The sequence below is a fragment of the Oryzias melastigma genome, linkage group LG17, assembly GCF_002922805.2.
Source record: "Oryzias melastigma strain HK-1 linkage group LG17, ASM292280v2, whole genome shotgun sequence".
Taxonomy (NCBI): domain Eukaryota; kingdom Metazoa; phylum Chordata; class Actinopteri; order Beloniformes; family Adrianichthyidae; genus Oryzias; species Oryzias melastigma.
Window position 1 is genome coordinate 6,059,581 of NC_050528.1, and position 15,733 is coordinate 6,075,313.

At 37.5% G+C, this 15,733-nt stretch overlaps 1 protein-coding gene across 3 annotated transcripts in view; it reads right to left on the reverse strand.

Moving 5' to 3' along the window:
- The window catches only part of sntg1 (syntrophin, gamma 1), a 187,382-nt gene that overhangs the window by 6,118 nt on the left and 165,531 nt on the right, over positions 1-15,733 (reverse strand). For all 3 annotated transcript variants that reach the window (XM_024274265.2, XM_024274264.2, XM_024274263.2), the window contains 4 exons: positions 12,345-12,461; positions 10,478-10,549; positions 9,948-10,100; positions 7,329-7,421 (listed from right to left, as the gene is read on the reverse strand). In XM_024274265.2, coding sequence (XP_024130033.1) covers positions 7,329-7,421; positions 9,948-10,100; positions 10,478-10,549; positions 12,345-12,461 — 435 coding nt within the window. The remainder of the gene's footprint in view (positions 1-7,328; positions 7,422-9,947; positions 10,101-10,477; positions 10,550-12,344; positions 12,462-15,733) is intronic.

Genomic DNA, 15,733 nt, shown 5'->3' on the forward strand with positions numbered 1-15,733 from the left:
TGCAGCTGAAATATTAGCTATATTTCAAATTAGCCTAAAAAACTGACAAAATCCTAAGTTACCCAAAATAGCTAGTATGTAGCTGAAATATTAGCTATACTCCAAATTAGCCTAAAAAAGATATATAGCATTACCTGCGATAATGCTAGTGTGAACATTGTCAGCTGAATTTGACCCTGAAATATTAGCCGTACTCCAAATTAGCCTAAAAAAAAAACTAAAAAGGAAATCCTAAATTAGCCAAAACAGCTAGCATGTAGCTGAAATATTAGCTAAACTCCAAATTAGCCTAAATAACTGAAAATATCCCAAATTAGCCAATATAGCTAGGATTTTGCTGAAATATTAGCTAAACTCCAAACTAGCTTAAAAAACAAAAACAGCCTAAATTAGCCAAAATAGCTAGCATGTAGCTCAAATATTAGCTAAAGTCCAAATTAGCCTAAATAACTGAAAATATCCTAAATTAGCCAACATAGCTAGGATTTTGCTGAAATATTAGCTAAACTCCAAACTAGCTTAAAAAAACAAAAACAGCCTAAACTAGCCAAAACAGCTAGCTTGTAGCTGAAATATTAGCTATACTCCAAATTAGCCTAAAAAACTGACAAAATCCTAAGTTACCCAAAATAGCTAGCATGTTGCTGAAATATTAGCTATACTCCAAATTAGCCTAGAAAAAAAAAACAAAAAAAATCCTAAATTAGCCAAAACAGCTAGCATGTAGCTAAAATATTAGCCATACTCCAAATTAGCCTAAAAAAAACACAAAAAAAATCCTAAATTAGCCAACATAGCTAGCATGTAGCTGATATATTAGCTATACTCCAAATTAGCCTAAAAACTGACAAAATCCTAAGTTACCCAAAATAGCTAGCATGTTGCTGAAATATTAGCTATACTCCAAATTAGCCTAAAAAAACTAAAAAGAAAATTCTAAATTTGCCAAAACAGCTAGCATGCATCTGAAATATTAGCTAAACTCCAAATTAGCCTAAATAACTGAAAATATCCCAAATTAGCCAATATAGCTAGGATTTAGCTAAATTATTAGCTAAACTCCAAACTAGCTTAAAAAAACAAAAACAGCCTAAACTAGCCAAAACAGCTAGCATGTAGCTGAAATATTAGCTATACTCCAAATTAGCCTAAAAAAACTAAAAAGAAAATCCTAAATTTGCCAAAACAGCTAGCATGTAGCTGAAATATTAGCTAAACTCCAAATTAGCCTAAAAAACTGACAAAATCCTAAGTTACCCAAAATAGCTAGCATGTTGCTGAAATATTAGCTATACTCCAAATTAGCCTAAAAAAAACTAAAAAGAAAATTCTAAATTTGCCAAAACAGCTAGCATGCATCTGAAATATTAGCTAAACTCCAAGTTAGCCTAAATAACTGAAAATATCCCAAATTAGCCAATATAGCTAGGATTTAGCTGAAATATTAGCTAAACTCCAAACTAGCTTAAAAAAACAAAAACAGCCTAAACTAGCCAAAACAGCCAGCATGTAGCTGAAATAATAGCTATACTCCAAATTAGCCTAAAAAAACTAAAAAGAAAATCCTAAATTTGCCAAAACAGCTAGCATGTAGCTGAAATATTAGCTAAACTCCAAATTAGACTAAAAAACTAAAAAGAAAACCTAAATTTGCCAAAACAGCTAGCATGCATCTGAAATATTAGCTAAACTCCAAATTAGCCTAAATAACTGAAAATATCCTGAATTAGCCAATATAGCTAGGATTTTGCTGAAATATTAGCTAAACTCCAAACTAGCTTAAAAAACAAAAACAGCCTAAATTAGCCAAAATAGCTAGCATGTAGCTCAAATATTAGCTAAAGTCCAAATTAGCCTAAATAACTGAAAATATCCTAAATTAGCCAACATAGCTAGGATTTTGCTGAAATATTAGCTATACTCCAAATTAGCCTAAAAAACTGACAAAATCCTAAGTTACCTAAAATAGCTAGCATGTTGCTGAAATATTAGCTATACTCCAAATTAGCCTAAAAAAACTAAAAAGAAAATTCTAAATTTGCCAAAACAGCTAGCATGCATCTGAAATATTAGCTAAACTCCAAATTAGCCTAAATAACTGAAAATATCCCAAATTAGCCAATATAGCTAGGATTTAGCTGAAATATTAGCTAAACTCCAAACTAGCTTAAAAAAACAAAAACAGCCTAAACTAGCCAAAACAGCTAGCATGTAGCTGAAATATTAGCTATACTCCAAATTAGCCTAAAAAACTAAAAAGAAAATCCTAAATTTGCCAAAACAGCTAGCATGTAGCTGAAATATTAGCTAAACTCCAAATTAGACTAAAAAAACTAAAAAGAAAATCCTAAATTTGCCAAAACAGCTAGCATGCATCTGAAATATTAGCTAAACTCCAAATCAGCCTAAATAACTGAAAATATCCTAAATTAGCCAATATAGCTAGGATTTTGCTGAAATATTAGCTAAACTCCAAACTAGCTTAAAAAACAAAAACAGCCTAAATTAGCCAAAATAGCTAGCATGTAGCTCAAATATTAGCTTAACTCTAAAACAGCCTAAAAAAATCGTATAAATGCCAAAATAGTCTAAAAAGCTAGCAGAACGTCATTATAACTTTTAACTTTACTACACTTTGACTTCATATAATATAAAGTAACGACTAATCGACTATTAAATTAGTCATCGACTATTTTTAATTTTGATTAGTCGTCGATTAGTCGACTAATCGTGGCAGCCCGACGAGGGAACCAGGAAGAAATAAAAAAAGGATAATCCCAAGAAATCTGGATTCAGGGTGGAAACCGCAAAACGTTTTGGTGAGATCATTTCTTTGGACTTACGTTTCCTTGTGAATTTATATTTTTTAGACATTATGTTTGAACACTGAGACTAAAGTGCATGAAAGCAAATAGAGGATGTTTTATACATGTTTATAGTAATATAACATCTGAACATAATTTACCTCAATGAAAAATATTTTCTCTTTAAGACAATTTTTTATTGTCGTTTTACTGCTAAAGTGAATAAAACATTGGTATTCATATATTCATGTGGCTTCACAATTGTTTTCTGGTTAAAAGCTCAGCAAGGTGCAATTTCAAAGAAGCAAGAAGTAAAAACAGCACATTATAAATGATTCAACTGTTGCCCTACAGAAAACACCAATTACCACATCAATAAAACCACCGGCAGTTTAAGTGAATAACAGTTATCATCTTGTAACGATCCAATGTTTCGCTGAGAAATGTGCGGCCCAGATTTATGTGGATGTTTTTCACAACCATTACAACCACAACTGTAAAATACTCCGGGCTAATAAGGAGACTCCGTCTCCAGATCCCAATCCAATCAAACAATCACAGAAGAGAGGAGGAAGAGAAGCACGGAGGCTTCTGGAAACTCCGAGGATCTCCAGCTGACATCCCACTGGCAGACACCACTGTCAAAGTGACTCATTATAAAGGAGGAGGCTAAGAATGGACATGCTCTGCTCTGCTCCTCCACTCTTTTGTTTGGGAACCCTTAAGAACTGATTTAAGTGTTGTTTTTGGATAAAATGTGATGCCAGGTACTATACATTTAATGTGAGTTTTACTAAAACATCAAAGAGAATCCCTGCTAGTTAAATAATACACAAAACCACACATATGATCCATTTTTCTGGCATTTTGCCTTTAATCTATTTTTTTTTTTTTAGCTAAAAATGTGTCGGAGCTTCACAAAAACTGTAGTTTCTAAAAAAAAAGGGTTTATGATGGATCTTGCAAGAAAAATTCCATCAAAGTAAAAATATTTCTTCGGTTTACTTAAAGTAAAAAGCAAACAATACTGCAAAAATGTGTTGAGAGGATTTTGAAACTCCATCAACAAAAAGAATGTCTTCGTTCTGTAAAGCATAAAAGCAAAAAACATTTTAAAAAACAGCTCAAATAATTGAAGAAATAATTTATTTTGTTTTAAAGTCACTAGAATTATGTTACTAAAATAAAAATTCAAGTATTTTGTTGCTGTACTGTATTTGTTCATGTTTTTGTGGCTTAATTACCAAATAAATTGATAAATTAAACGTTCTTTTACCATTTTTCTCACAGTTTAGGATATATTATTAAGAAAATGAAGCTAAAAGTTGCATTTGTGAGGATTTTTTTTGTTTGAAACGAGCGGAGACCCAGCATGAAAGTAATAACCTATATATGTTTTAAACATATTTATATTAATCTGACACAGTTCACATAAAGATCATTAACATTGTAAACATTGTTCTTCTTCTCCTGGAGGGCGTTTCAGTTTGGCCACTAGGTGGCGATCGCGCTAAAGCAGTACACTTTATTCCAGAAGAAGAAGAAAGTATAAAAGAAAAATTATGTTTTAGACCCCAAATGGCTACTTTAAATAAATATTTCCTTAAAAGAGTGTGGAGAATTAATGCCTTTGACTTTATAAAGATGTTCATTTAGCAATGTATGTTTAGGTCGACAGAGCGTTAGCATTAGCCGTCCTATTGAAAACCCCATTAGACGTTAGCATCAAGCTAGCGGACTTTAGCTTCATGTGTTAGATTGATTTCTACTTTTATGAATCAATTATTGATCTGTTAAGCTTAGATTGATTCAAATCGATTTAATAAACCCAGCACTAGAAACTATGAAATAGAAAACGTCAGTTTTTGTGATTTGGACTAAACTGAGAACTAGGGGTGTAGGTAAAAATCGATTTAACAATATATCGCGATACTTCATTTCGCCATACTTGTATCAATTTAAAATGCTGATATGGCGATATCTAGTTACTTATTTATGTGTCTTACTTTTGTTTTCCACCTAAAACGCGCAACGCTAGTTAGCAGCACAAAACACTGAGCCTCCTTCATTCTGACCATTCTCTATCACACTTTCATGTTTCTGGAAAGAATTGACCTTTTCTTCCCTTTAAATATAAAGCACAGTTAAGGCCACTAAAGCGGTTTAAAGTAAGCGACACTTAGCAATTTTGGAAATAAATGGCATTTTCTGTTCTCAATCAAACTTTTGGAACCTTACTGGTTAATCCAGATTCATTCAATTCTTATTGTTTTTATGCTGAAAAATAAGAAATCGGACTCTTTTGATTGTTCCATTTAAGAACAAATATTTCATATATAACTTGTGTTTTTCTTATGTTTCTCGCAGGGAGTGTTTCACATGAACAAAACTTTTTTACAGACGCACACATTTTTTCTACAGTTACATTTTTTTTCACAAACGCACAAATATTTAATTATAAGTACAAAACTTTTTTATTAACAATTTTTTTTTCTACAGTTACAAATTTTCTTTAACGAGGCACAATACTTTTGTCAATAATATAACTTCATAATTTCTTAATTTACAAAACAAAGTTCCTTGGAGTCATTATTGGCCACCAGCTTAATTGGAAGCCACATGTTGATTATATAAAAAACAAAGTATCTAAAGCCTTATAGGTATAATATATAGAACTAAAAGAACACAGAGTACAAAATGTTTTGGCATATTTTTTATTTAATCTTAATTCTTCCATGCTTTCAGTATTGTAGTTTAATTTTGGGAAATTATTCAAAACAAGTATTGATCCAATAATTAGACTCCAAAAAAGACCAATTAGATTAATAAATAAAGTTGGTTTTCGGGAGTCCATTGGTGCCTTTCAAAATAGTTTGCCCTTGAGAGTTCATCATTTCGTAAGAGACAAGACAAACATAATTTAAGAGGTAATTTTATGTTTTAGTCGTGCAGGGTGAGAACAGATGTAAAATGGAGATGTCCTTCTGTTTTTGGTACAAAACTTTGGAATTATTTAAATAAAGACCTGAAATTAGTCAATACTCTTAAAAAATGTAGGTTACTGATAAAAAAAAAAAGATCAAGGGAAATTCAATTTTAGTAAATATTTATGTATGCAGCTGTAATATATTTATATATAGTGTGCGTGTATATGTCTATGAACTTGTACATATGAATGAGTATTTGGTCAAAATTTTGTTTTTTATGCTTTTGCCATACTAGTCAACTTAATGTTAAGTTTTGTTTCTGTGTAAGTGGTATTTAACAGCCTATATTCCTTTTTGGTTGATGTAGATTACTATCTAAAGATTGTGAAATGTTGAATGTTTAATGCAATGAACCACATAAAAAAAACTTCAACCTCAAAAGCATCATGAATTTAAGGGTTAAAGTTATGTTATATATAACATACAGTTCCTGTTGTGAACAGTACATGAAATATGTTTTACTAATTTATTTCAATGAATATTCAGGTAGTGTTTTTTTTCTAAGTCATACTTTAAAAAAAATCTTGAAAAATTGTTCTGGCACAGATAAATGGCGATACATATTGTATCGTGAGCAGGGTATCGCGATACGTATCGATCTGCAGAGTTTTGCTCTTTCTAAAAACGATTTTAAAATAGATCAAAAGATCGGAGTGGGTTTCTAAATTCAGCTCTAAAACGTGATCTCACTTTAGAGGAGTGAAAGTTACGACTGAAAGGCTTCATAAAACGACTCCTCTTTACATGTTTTATGTTGTAATATATCAAATTATAGGGGCGGTTATCGCCTTACGTTTGTAAGGATTCATGTCCCTGTAAGTGCGTATGAATCAATCGCTGAAGGAAAGTTGCACAATCAAACACACAAAGAGCCTCTATAATAAAGGTTATTTGCTCCCTGTGACATGATAGTGCTGTAAACAGAGTAAAATGAACAGAAACGTCTCACAGCCTTCAGAGTCGGTAGATTACAGCTCGACTTGCAGAGTTTCTGAAAGAGGCCAACACGCCTTTTCATATTTGCCAACAGCAGCTTTCAATTATTGACTAATCCGACTCCTCGTATTGTTTGCAATTCCAGTTTACATTGTGTTTCGGTGCATTTCTCTCAATAAACAATACTCTGGCAGCATAATTAGGATCCTTAGGGGGGCATTGTTGCTTCACACTGCATGAATTAGGGCCAAAATCTTAGAGAACAATATGGCAGCTCTTGTGTCCTGCTCATCCACATAATGTTCACCAGAGGAGGAGTCTGCGCGGCTCTCAGACTTGGGGAAAGGCCAATTCGAGCTGCAGGCTGGAGTGAGAGGTTTGCGCTGGAGGGAGACCAGCCTTCAAAACAAATGTGCTCACAGTCCCAGAAAGCCCAGAGTGCAGAATAAGTTAGCAGCAACAAAGCGAGAAAAAAAAAAAGGAAGGAGGCTGAAGTGTCACAATTAGTTTCATCACACCCCGAGCAGCACTGCTAAAGCCTCCGCTGAGGGGATTTGCTTTCCATATTTATATTGATTATCCAGGGCTGTCCTGCACTCACCTTTGAAGCAGCATCAAAGCACACAAAGCCCATGCTGAAGTCGATCGTCAGTCCCATTAGGTGGCTCTCCATGATACAGGCGTACGTTTTGGACTGCGGAAGAGCAGGATGGGATGTTACCACAAAAACCAAAAACGAGTGTATTTCTGTTTTCTGAACTATAAGTCGTTTTTTTGTGTGGATTGGCCAGGGGTGGGACTTATTCTCAGGAGCGACTAATTTGTGATTTTTTTTAAACATAAATAGGCTCAAATATTCTTTATTTTCCCACTAACAACCACTACAGGGCGCTGTAGGTTTGGGTATCTGTATTTGCTGCTGACAAAAACATAGAAGTGCCGTCCAAAACAAACATGGGTGAGAATCCGAACGCTCTCCTCATGAAAGTTTTGACGTTTTTCTTAGAAATTTTTATTGTTGTCTTTTTTTTTCTCTCCTTGGACTAATGCGGGACAGCAAGACATCAAACAAACAGAAGAGCAGCTAAAAACACGTCATTCAGATGCAGCTCCCGCAGGTTTGAAGGTAACCATCGCAGTAAGAAAATGAAAAAAAAAATTACTCTCCTGAACCCCGACATGGAGACGTGATTCTAGATGCTTTTGTGGAGCTAAATAAATAAAACAAAATAAATAAACATGATCTCTCAACATCTTCCTTGAATTTTAAACGAGATATAGAGTCAAAGTGTTGTAACGCTAGGTTCACACAGCGGAGTGGAGTGCGGCGCCTCCGCTCTCTCCTTCAATTCACACCAGGTGCTTCTGATAGAGCTTTTTTTTGTTTTTGCCATCATGCATGGGTAAATTAATAACTTAAAAATATTACCCCATGTTTCTGCTAAGAAGAACTGCTCTCCGCCTCTCTCTTGTTGTTTTTTTACACCAAAAAACCCCATCCCCCGCTCTGGAGTCGGCCTACTACGTTGATCTGTGTGTGTGTGATGTGATTGTATGTCCATCTCTACAGTCTAGATACAAAAACATAATCGCATTTGTCAATCGCTGTGTTTGATTGTGAAAACATGGTTATATTTTAAAAATTAACCAGATTTTCTCATGTATGTTGATGTAACTTCCGGCCAGAATTGACACCGACAAAATAGACCAGATGCCAAAATGATCTGCGGCACTGCGCGAGCCTTCGGTAAGGACCGCGGCGCTCCGCGTCTGGAGTGAACCACACACTTAACAAGGGTGCCGAATGGAAGCGTCACTTTGCGGCGCTTCTGCAGGTCTTCATCGGGGCCTACATGGGGCTTCCGCAGCCAGTGTGAACCAAGCGTAAGAAAATATCGATTCAGTGAAATATCGCGACACTTTATCTGGTGATAATAATATCAATTGAAAATACTGCCAAAGCGATATTTAATTAATTATTTAAAGCCAAACATGTAGTTCAGTCTTACTACTAAAATATTTCCTAAAATACCAAGAAAATATTGTCTTGTACTGTCTTGGGATATATTGTATTGTGTCATAACACGTGTATCGTAATCAGAATAGTCAGACTTAAGGATCTAACGATTCTTCGAGAATCGCTAAAAAAACGATTCAAACTCGTCAACATGTTCACTGATGCAGAAAATTCAAAAAATCGGTTTGTCTGGGCCTGTGCGTGAATTTCAAAAAATGCAGAGCAGATTAAATTTCTTCATGCAGGTTCGCTGTGTTTGTGTGCCTCTGAGTTGCGGGTGCACCTGTGTGTTTGTGCGTCGCGGACAGGCTACGCGCTGTTCATCCACGCCCCCCCCCCACCTCCTGGGAAATTCTCACAGCTCCTTCAGATTTAAAAGTTTCACATAATTCAGGCTTTTGCGACTGTTTCCCTTCTGACTCCTCCCCAGAGCCATGCTCCTTTTTATGAACCCTCTTTAGTCCTTTGTCTCACGGGCAAGTGAGCGAGTGCGCGAACACATGCGCGGGCGAGTGCGTAAGTGCAAAGTGCGAGTGAGCAAACGCGTACGAGTGCGTGCTCAGGGGCTGAGGGGGGTTGCATCACACGTGGAACACTACACAAACCGAGTATAAAAGGATTTGATCCTTTCAAGATTATGTATAAATGTTTGTTTATATTGAATCCTTTCAGTAAGAAAACAGACTGTTTTTATGTAAAGGGCAAAAAGAAAACATACTTTTGCCTTAAAATACCTTTCATTCATTGTGTTGGGAAAAAAACAAAAAAATCGAAAAAAAAATCAAAAACTTGGCTTCGAAACTGTGAATTGAATTGAATCGTGGCTTGATTGGTTCGTTACATCCCCAGTCAGAATCTTGCCAATACACACCCCTATCGTGTAGTGATGAGGCTAAAAACTTCAGACAGCGTCTTCACACACGATGGAATTTATGAACACATTTTTGGACAAGTATAGAGCGTTATTTAATCTAAAGTCAAAAGAGGCAGCGGACTTGAATTTGATACATGAATCGCGTCCGGTGTCAAATGGAACGCCACGTCGGGCTTGTTAAATATGTTCATAAATGTTGGATATTTCTCTTAAAAGTGCAACTTATGCTCCAAAGTGACTTAAATATGTTTCTTTTCTTCTTCATACTGCATTTTTTGACTCCTGCGACTTCTGGAAAATACTGTATTTTACGAAACTGAACGTCCCACCTGGATCCTTTCCACCTCCAGGAATGTGGCCATCTGAAAAGCCTTCTCCCAGACCAGCAGGTCACACTCCAGCTCCACGCTGAAGAACATGTCCTCGCCGCTCTCCGTCTGGACGCTAAAGCAGTGCCTCCTCTTGTCCAGAAGGTCATTCTCCTGAGATGACACAGGAGGACGGTGACAGGCGGGCATCCTCCCAGCACGCCGTACTGACTCTTATTAACACACCATGTTTGCTTTGATGTATTGTCTCACAGCCTTACACACCAATCTATAAATGGAGTTTGCCATAATGCGTTCCTGGATATTGCATGAATAAATTTCTCAAATTCAAAGTGGCTACCAGGCTGCAGAGGGGAAGAAATAGCATTCCCCGCCGTCTCTGCGGGACCTCATGCAAAAGCGGAGAGCAGGAGTCATACGCAGTCTGAACATTGACTTTGCTGCTTGATATTCTCCCAGCGACACCCCTGAGAGAGACGTTCTGTAAAATGTGCTGGGAATTGAATAATAACACAAAGAGACAATCGTACCTTTAAAATCTTGCACATGATCTCGTACACAGTAAAGCTTTTCTCCGCTCGCGTCCAGTCCCATGTTGTCACCTGGAAAGGTCACATCAATTTAAAAGGGTGAAAAGGAACTCTTTTGTGCGGAAAAAGTACTTAAATCAGTTTGTACACTTTAACAAATTCAATTTTTCAAAGCATCTGCTGTTAAATTCCACCGTCGTCGCACCATGTGAAAGGAAATATTCATCACACAGGAGCTAATTAATAATAAAAAAGCTGGTCTTGACTTCAGAGCGCACGGGCTCTTATCTTCCTCCATCCACTCACATTAGCATTTTCCATTTATATCAGCACATTCACATGGAGGGAGGCAATTCCAGCTATCTATCAATCTTCCCATCTCCAGTAACATCGACAGCTTAATCCTTTTCGTCATAATCGCTCAAATGTAAACACGCTCCACGATCGCCATCGGCCCTGCGAAAGATCAATCAATGCGGGGCACATTTTTATGACCTCCTCATGCTTTCAAACACAGCAGTTTCTCCAGGGTGGATTCAGACTGGACACATTTGGTTCGCTTAAAGTGAACCACAGTTGGTTTCCCGATAATCCAGGACAAATTTTCAGTCTGAATGCACCCAAGCGGACCCAAGACCGTGACAAGGAACTCCTCTCAAATCCATCTTTCGAGGTGGTCTCTGTTCATTTCCAATTGGACTGAGTTCCAGGTCGCTCTGAGTTTTTCTCAAGGTCTATTCAGACTGGAAAAGTCCCTTGGTCCGAAGTGAGTTTGCTTAATTTGGTGTGGATCGAGTCCTAAACTTTGCATTTGGTCTGTATTCAGACTGACATCCGGCTAAGAGTTCTGTTTTAAACTAAAGCCTGCAAACACAACCATGTGACTAGAGATATCTTCAGTCATTGGCCAGGAATTACGAGAAGAGATGTGTAATAAGCCTGCATTCATCCAACCAAATTTCCAAATATTGCTGTGCCTCATTGTTGCTTCACATTTGTTTGCAGCGTATGGTTGCTTCCTTCCTACTTTGTTTACATCCCATAATGCATCAGATACAGTGACTGTTTTGGCCCAGTTGTCCGTTCTGAGCACAGACCAATGTTGTATTCAGACCATAGACCATGGGTCCCCAAATTGGTCCTCCAAATTTGGCCCTCCAAAGGTCATCACTTGACCCGCCAAGTCATGGCTGAGGAAGCCGCGGAGTGTTTGGTTAAAATTTCGTACCTGTTTCCCATTGATTCTCTACGGTGTTCCAAAACTCTACGGCTGTAATATACGTTCGACCTCCGGGTGGCGCTGTTTGCACTCTTTTTTGCCTGCGAGTATGGGTGAAACAACCCCCAAGTGAGTCAGTCCAGGGCTTTTTTTGTGTAACAAATTCCCAAGAGCTTTTAGAGTCACTTCTGATGCTTGTAGCGGTTTTTTTCAGCTAGCCAAGATGGAGCGGAAACGACAAACCGATAAAGTCGAAAGACTTTTATTAAAAAAGAAACTGATATAACTCAGTCATTCTGTTTGTCATAATAACTATTCTTGCTCTGGTGTCTCTTTTTAACATGTTCTTTCTCAATCGATATTTTTTTAATGCAATGCAATATTTCGACAAGGGTTGCAAAAAGCAGGACTTCTATTAATCTTTCTCTCATTGCTTTGCCCCGCCCTCATAATTCCTGGCCAATAACTGAAGAGATCTTTAGTCACGTGGTTTTGTTTGGTTCGAAACAGAAGATACTGCTTGACCGCAGTCTGAATACAGACCAAACATAAGGTTCAGGACTCAGTCCGGACTAAATAAGCGGACTCGGTCCAGACCAACAGATTTTTCCAGTCTGAATCCACCCTTTGAGGCATTAAAAGGCTTACCGGGGGTGCTGTGAACTTGAAGAGCGAGGAACCCCTCAAAGCGAGGAACTTAGGTGTGTACATTCGATCCTGAACGGAGTCCTGTTCCTTCTCGTCGACCCAGCCCATGTAGATGATCTACCAGGAGGCGAAGGAAAACACAGATAAGGACAAGGGAAATGGGAGCATTTTTCTTTGCAGAATCAATTGAAAAGTTGTTCAAAGGCTTTAAAACCCCCCTTTTTATGCTGGTGGTGAGTCAAAAGATGGTTGTCTGCCAGAAATTGATCCGCCTGTTTGAGCTGTATTGCTCATGGTATCTACATCTGCAGCTTTGGTCGATAAACCTTTCCAGACAGTAAAAAACTGAATTAATACATTCTAAAATCCCTTTAAAGGTATTTCAGGGACTGAATGGCTTTGGTCATTTAGGAATAATAATTTTCATTACAGTCTTTAGGCAAGAACAACATTTGAGCTATAAAATATAACCCAACCTGTAGATGGAGTCATTTTAAGAGTTTCTTTGAAACCTGGAAGCCATTATAATGTGTTTTAATGTGAAAAATTCTAGTTTATCAGGTTTTTATCACCATAAATGTGAAAAAGTACGACAGCTTAATCTGAAGGTGGGTTGCAGCTTTATAAGGAACCATAAGGATCATTGGAAACCATATTGTTTTACATATATAGCCTGTTATTTATATTCCTGATGCAATTTAATGATATAGCTGGTTTTAAACTTTAATAAGTCATAGAGTAAATAGTCACGAACCACCTGTAGACAAAAAAGTCATGCTTAGAAATCCTGGAGGGGTCTGACTGTGAGAAACGTAATCCAAAAAAATCAGGAAATCATATTGTATGATTCTTTAAATAATGTATTTGTATGCCACTGCTGCCAATAAGTAGTTGAATATATGTCTTTTTTCTAGAATTCTGACCCTTTAAAGACCTGTTGCTCCGCCTTTACATAGTCCATCTCCACTCCACTTTTTGTCCTATATTGAACCACCTGTTTGAGGTAGAAAGACAACCTGTCCACCCTATACAATCAGTAAGACTCCAACTAACATAACCAAGACCAAAGAGCTGTCCGAAGACACGTTGTAGACCTCCACAAGGTCAACACATTCTGATCCCCAAGTCATCGTATATTGACGTTTGGTTAGGGACTTTTTGACGTTTTGGGTGTCCCCGCCTCGTCGTTTTTTGACGTGCTGGCTGTTTGTAAGATCAAGGGTCTGCAACCCTTGGGACGTGGTACTGGATGTGGTACTGGATATTGTACCGGATGCAAACTGGTCCTTGGTACACGTCCAATACAGGTACCCTAACCCAGTACCGGTATCCTAACTTTAATCCGGTACTGATTCGTGTCAGGTTCGTGCCCAGTACCGCGTCTGGTACTGGTTCAAGTCTGGTACTGCACCCTGTCTGGGGTCGGGTTAGGGTACTGGCTCACTGTGCATCACAGTACTGGACCGGTTGTAGTTTGCTGCCCAGAGGTTGGGAACCTGTGATTTAATAGGAGCAGCCAGTATGTCTAAAAAAACGACTAGGGGACATCCAAAAGGGACGCGGAAGGAGTCCTTAACCAAACGTCAATGTGTGACGACTTGGGAGTGAGAATTTGTTGACAAGGCTGGAAATGACTACGGGGGAATTCTCATACAGCTTGGGGAAGGAAGATCCACTGTTGGACCAATTATTACAAAATGGAAGAAACTGAAGATGACTGTCAATCTCCCTCCATGCAAGATCTGACCTCGTCGGGTCTCAGTGACCCTAAGAAAAGCGAGGTCTTGGCCAAGAACTACATGGGAGGAGCTGGTCAATGACCTGAAAAGAGCTGGAACCGTTTCCATGGTTACCGTTGGTAATCCACTAAGACATTGGAAATTACGTATGGCACGGAAGGTTCCCCAGCTTTAAACCTGCACATTTCCAGGCTCGTCTCAACCATTTGAATGACCCAGAGGAGGGAGAAAGTCATGTGAAGCATGGGGGTAGTAGCCTCATGATATGTGGGGATTTTTTGCACATGGGACAGGACGACTGAAGTGTATAAGGAGAGGAGGATCAGGGCCATGTATTGCAAGATTTGGGGAACAACCTCCTTAGTTAGAGCATTAAAGATGGGTCATGCTGGGGCTTCCAACATGACAATGACATGAAGAACACAGCCAGGAGAACCAAGGAGTGGCTCCATAAGAAGCATATAAGGGTTCTGGAGTGCCCAAGCCATTCTCGAGATCTAAACCTAATAGAAAATGTTTGGAGGGAGCTCAAACTTTGTGTTTCTAAGCTAAAAGAAACCTGACTGATCTAGAGATGATCTGTGTGGAGAAGTGGGCCAAAATCCCTCCTGCAGTGCAAACCTGTTGAAAAACTACAGGAAACGTTTGACACGCGTAATAACAATCAAAGGCTACTGTACCAAATATTAATATAAATAAATTGATTTTCTCAGGCTCTTAAATACTTTTTTGCCTCATTATAGTTTTAAAACATTTTTTTTCAATATACAGTAGCCTTTTTTTTTTAAAGGTTCCTTATAGATTTAGTGGATTGTCCAACGTTTTAAAAGTTACAGGTTTGGTTTGCAGAGAAACCTCATGTTGGTCTTCGTGGTCACAGGTCGGCCGGCGCTGTGTATAACAGCAGAGCCACCATCAGTGTGTGAATGAGACTGTGACTATAAAGCACTTTGGGCCTTTATCAATGTAGAAAATTGCTATTTAAGTACAGGATATGTCATTTACACACATGTGTCTGGCCCTCCGGGTAATTCTATCCGGCCCTCCAGATCCTTTTATTTTATTGTTATCAATGGCCCGATTTTATCTTGAGCTTATTTCTAGCTTGTATAATTTTGACAACATTTATTTTTATGGAGAGTAAAAATTTGAAAATTATTCAAGGTTTAAGTTGATTTATTAATATTCCTACATTTTTATTATTCATAATTATGTTAAAAAGTTACAGTTTTAAAGTTTTAAAAAAGGGGCATTCTGGTAGCTTTTTGGACTATTTTCGAATTTACAAAGTTTTTTAAGGCCCTTTGGAGCTTATCAGCTACAAACTAGCTGTTTTGGCTAATTTAGGCTTTTTTAAGTTGCTTAGGCTATTTTGGTGTTTAGCTAATATTTTAGCTGGCTATCAACTTTAGCGTTTTCAGCTATTAGCTTCAATGTTTTTAGCTATCGATTTCAGCATTTCCAGTACCAGCACTAGCATCTTCAGTGGCCAAATTCAGCTTAAGTATTTACATTAGCATTATCACAGGTAATGCTATATATCTAGTTCATAATTATGCTAAAAAAGTTACGGTTTAAAAGTTTTAAAAATGTAGTTTTAGAGTGTTCAATAAATGTTTATCCTGTTCAGCCTTGACCTAAGATGTGATT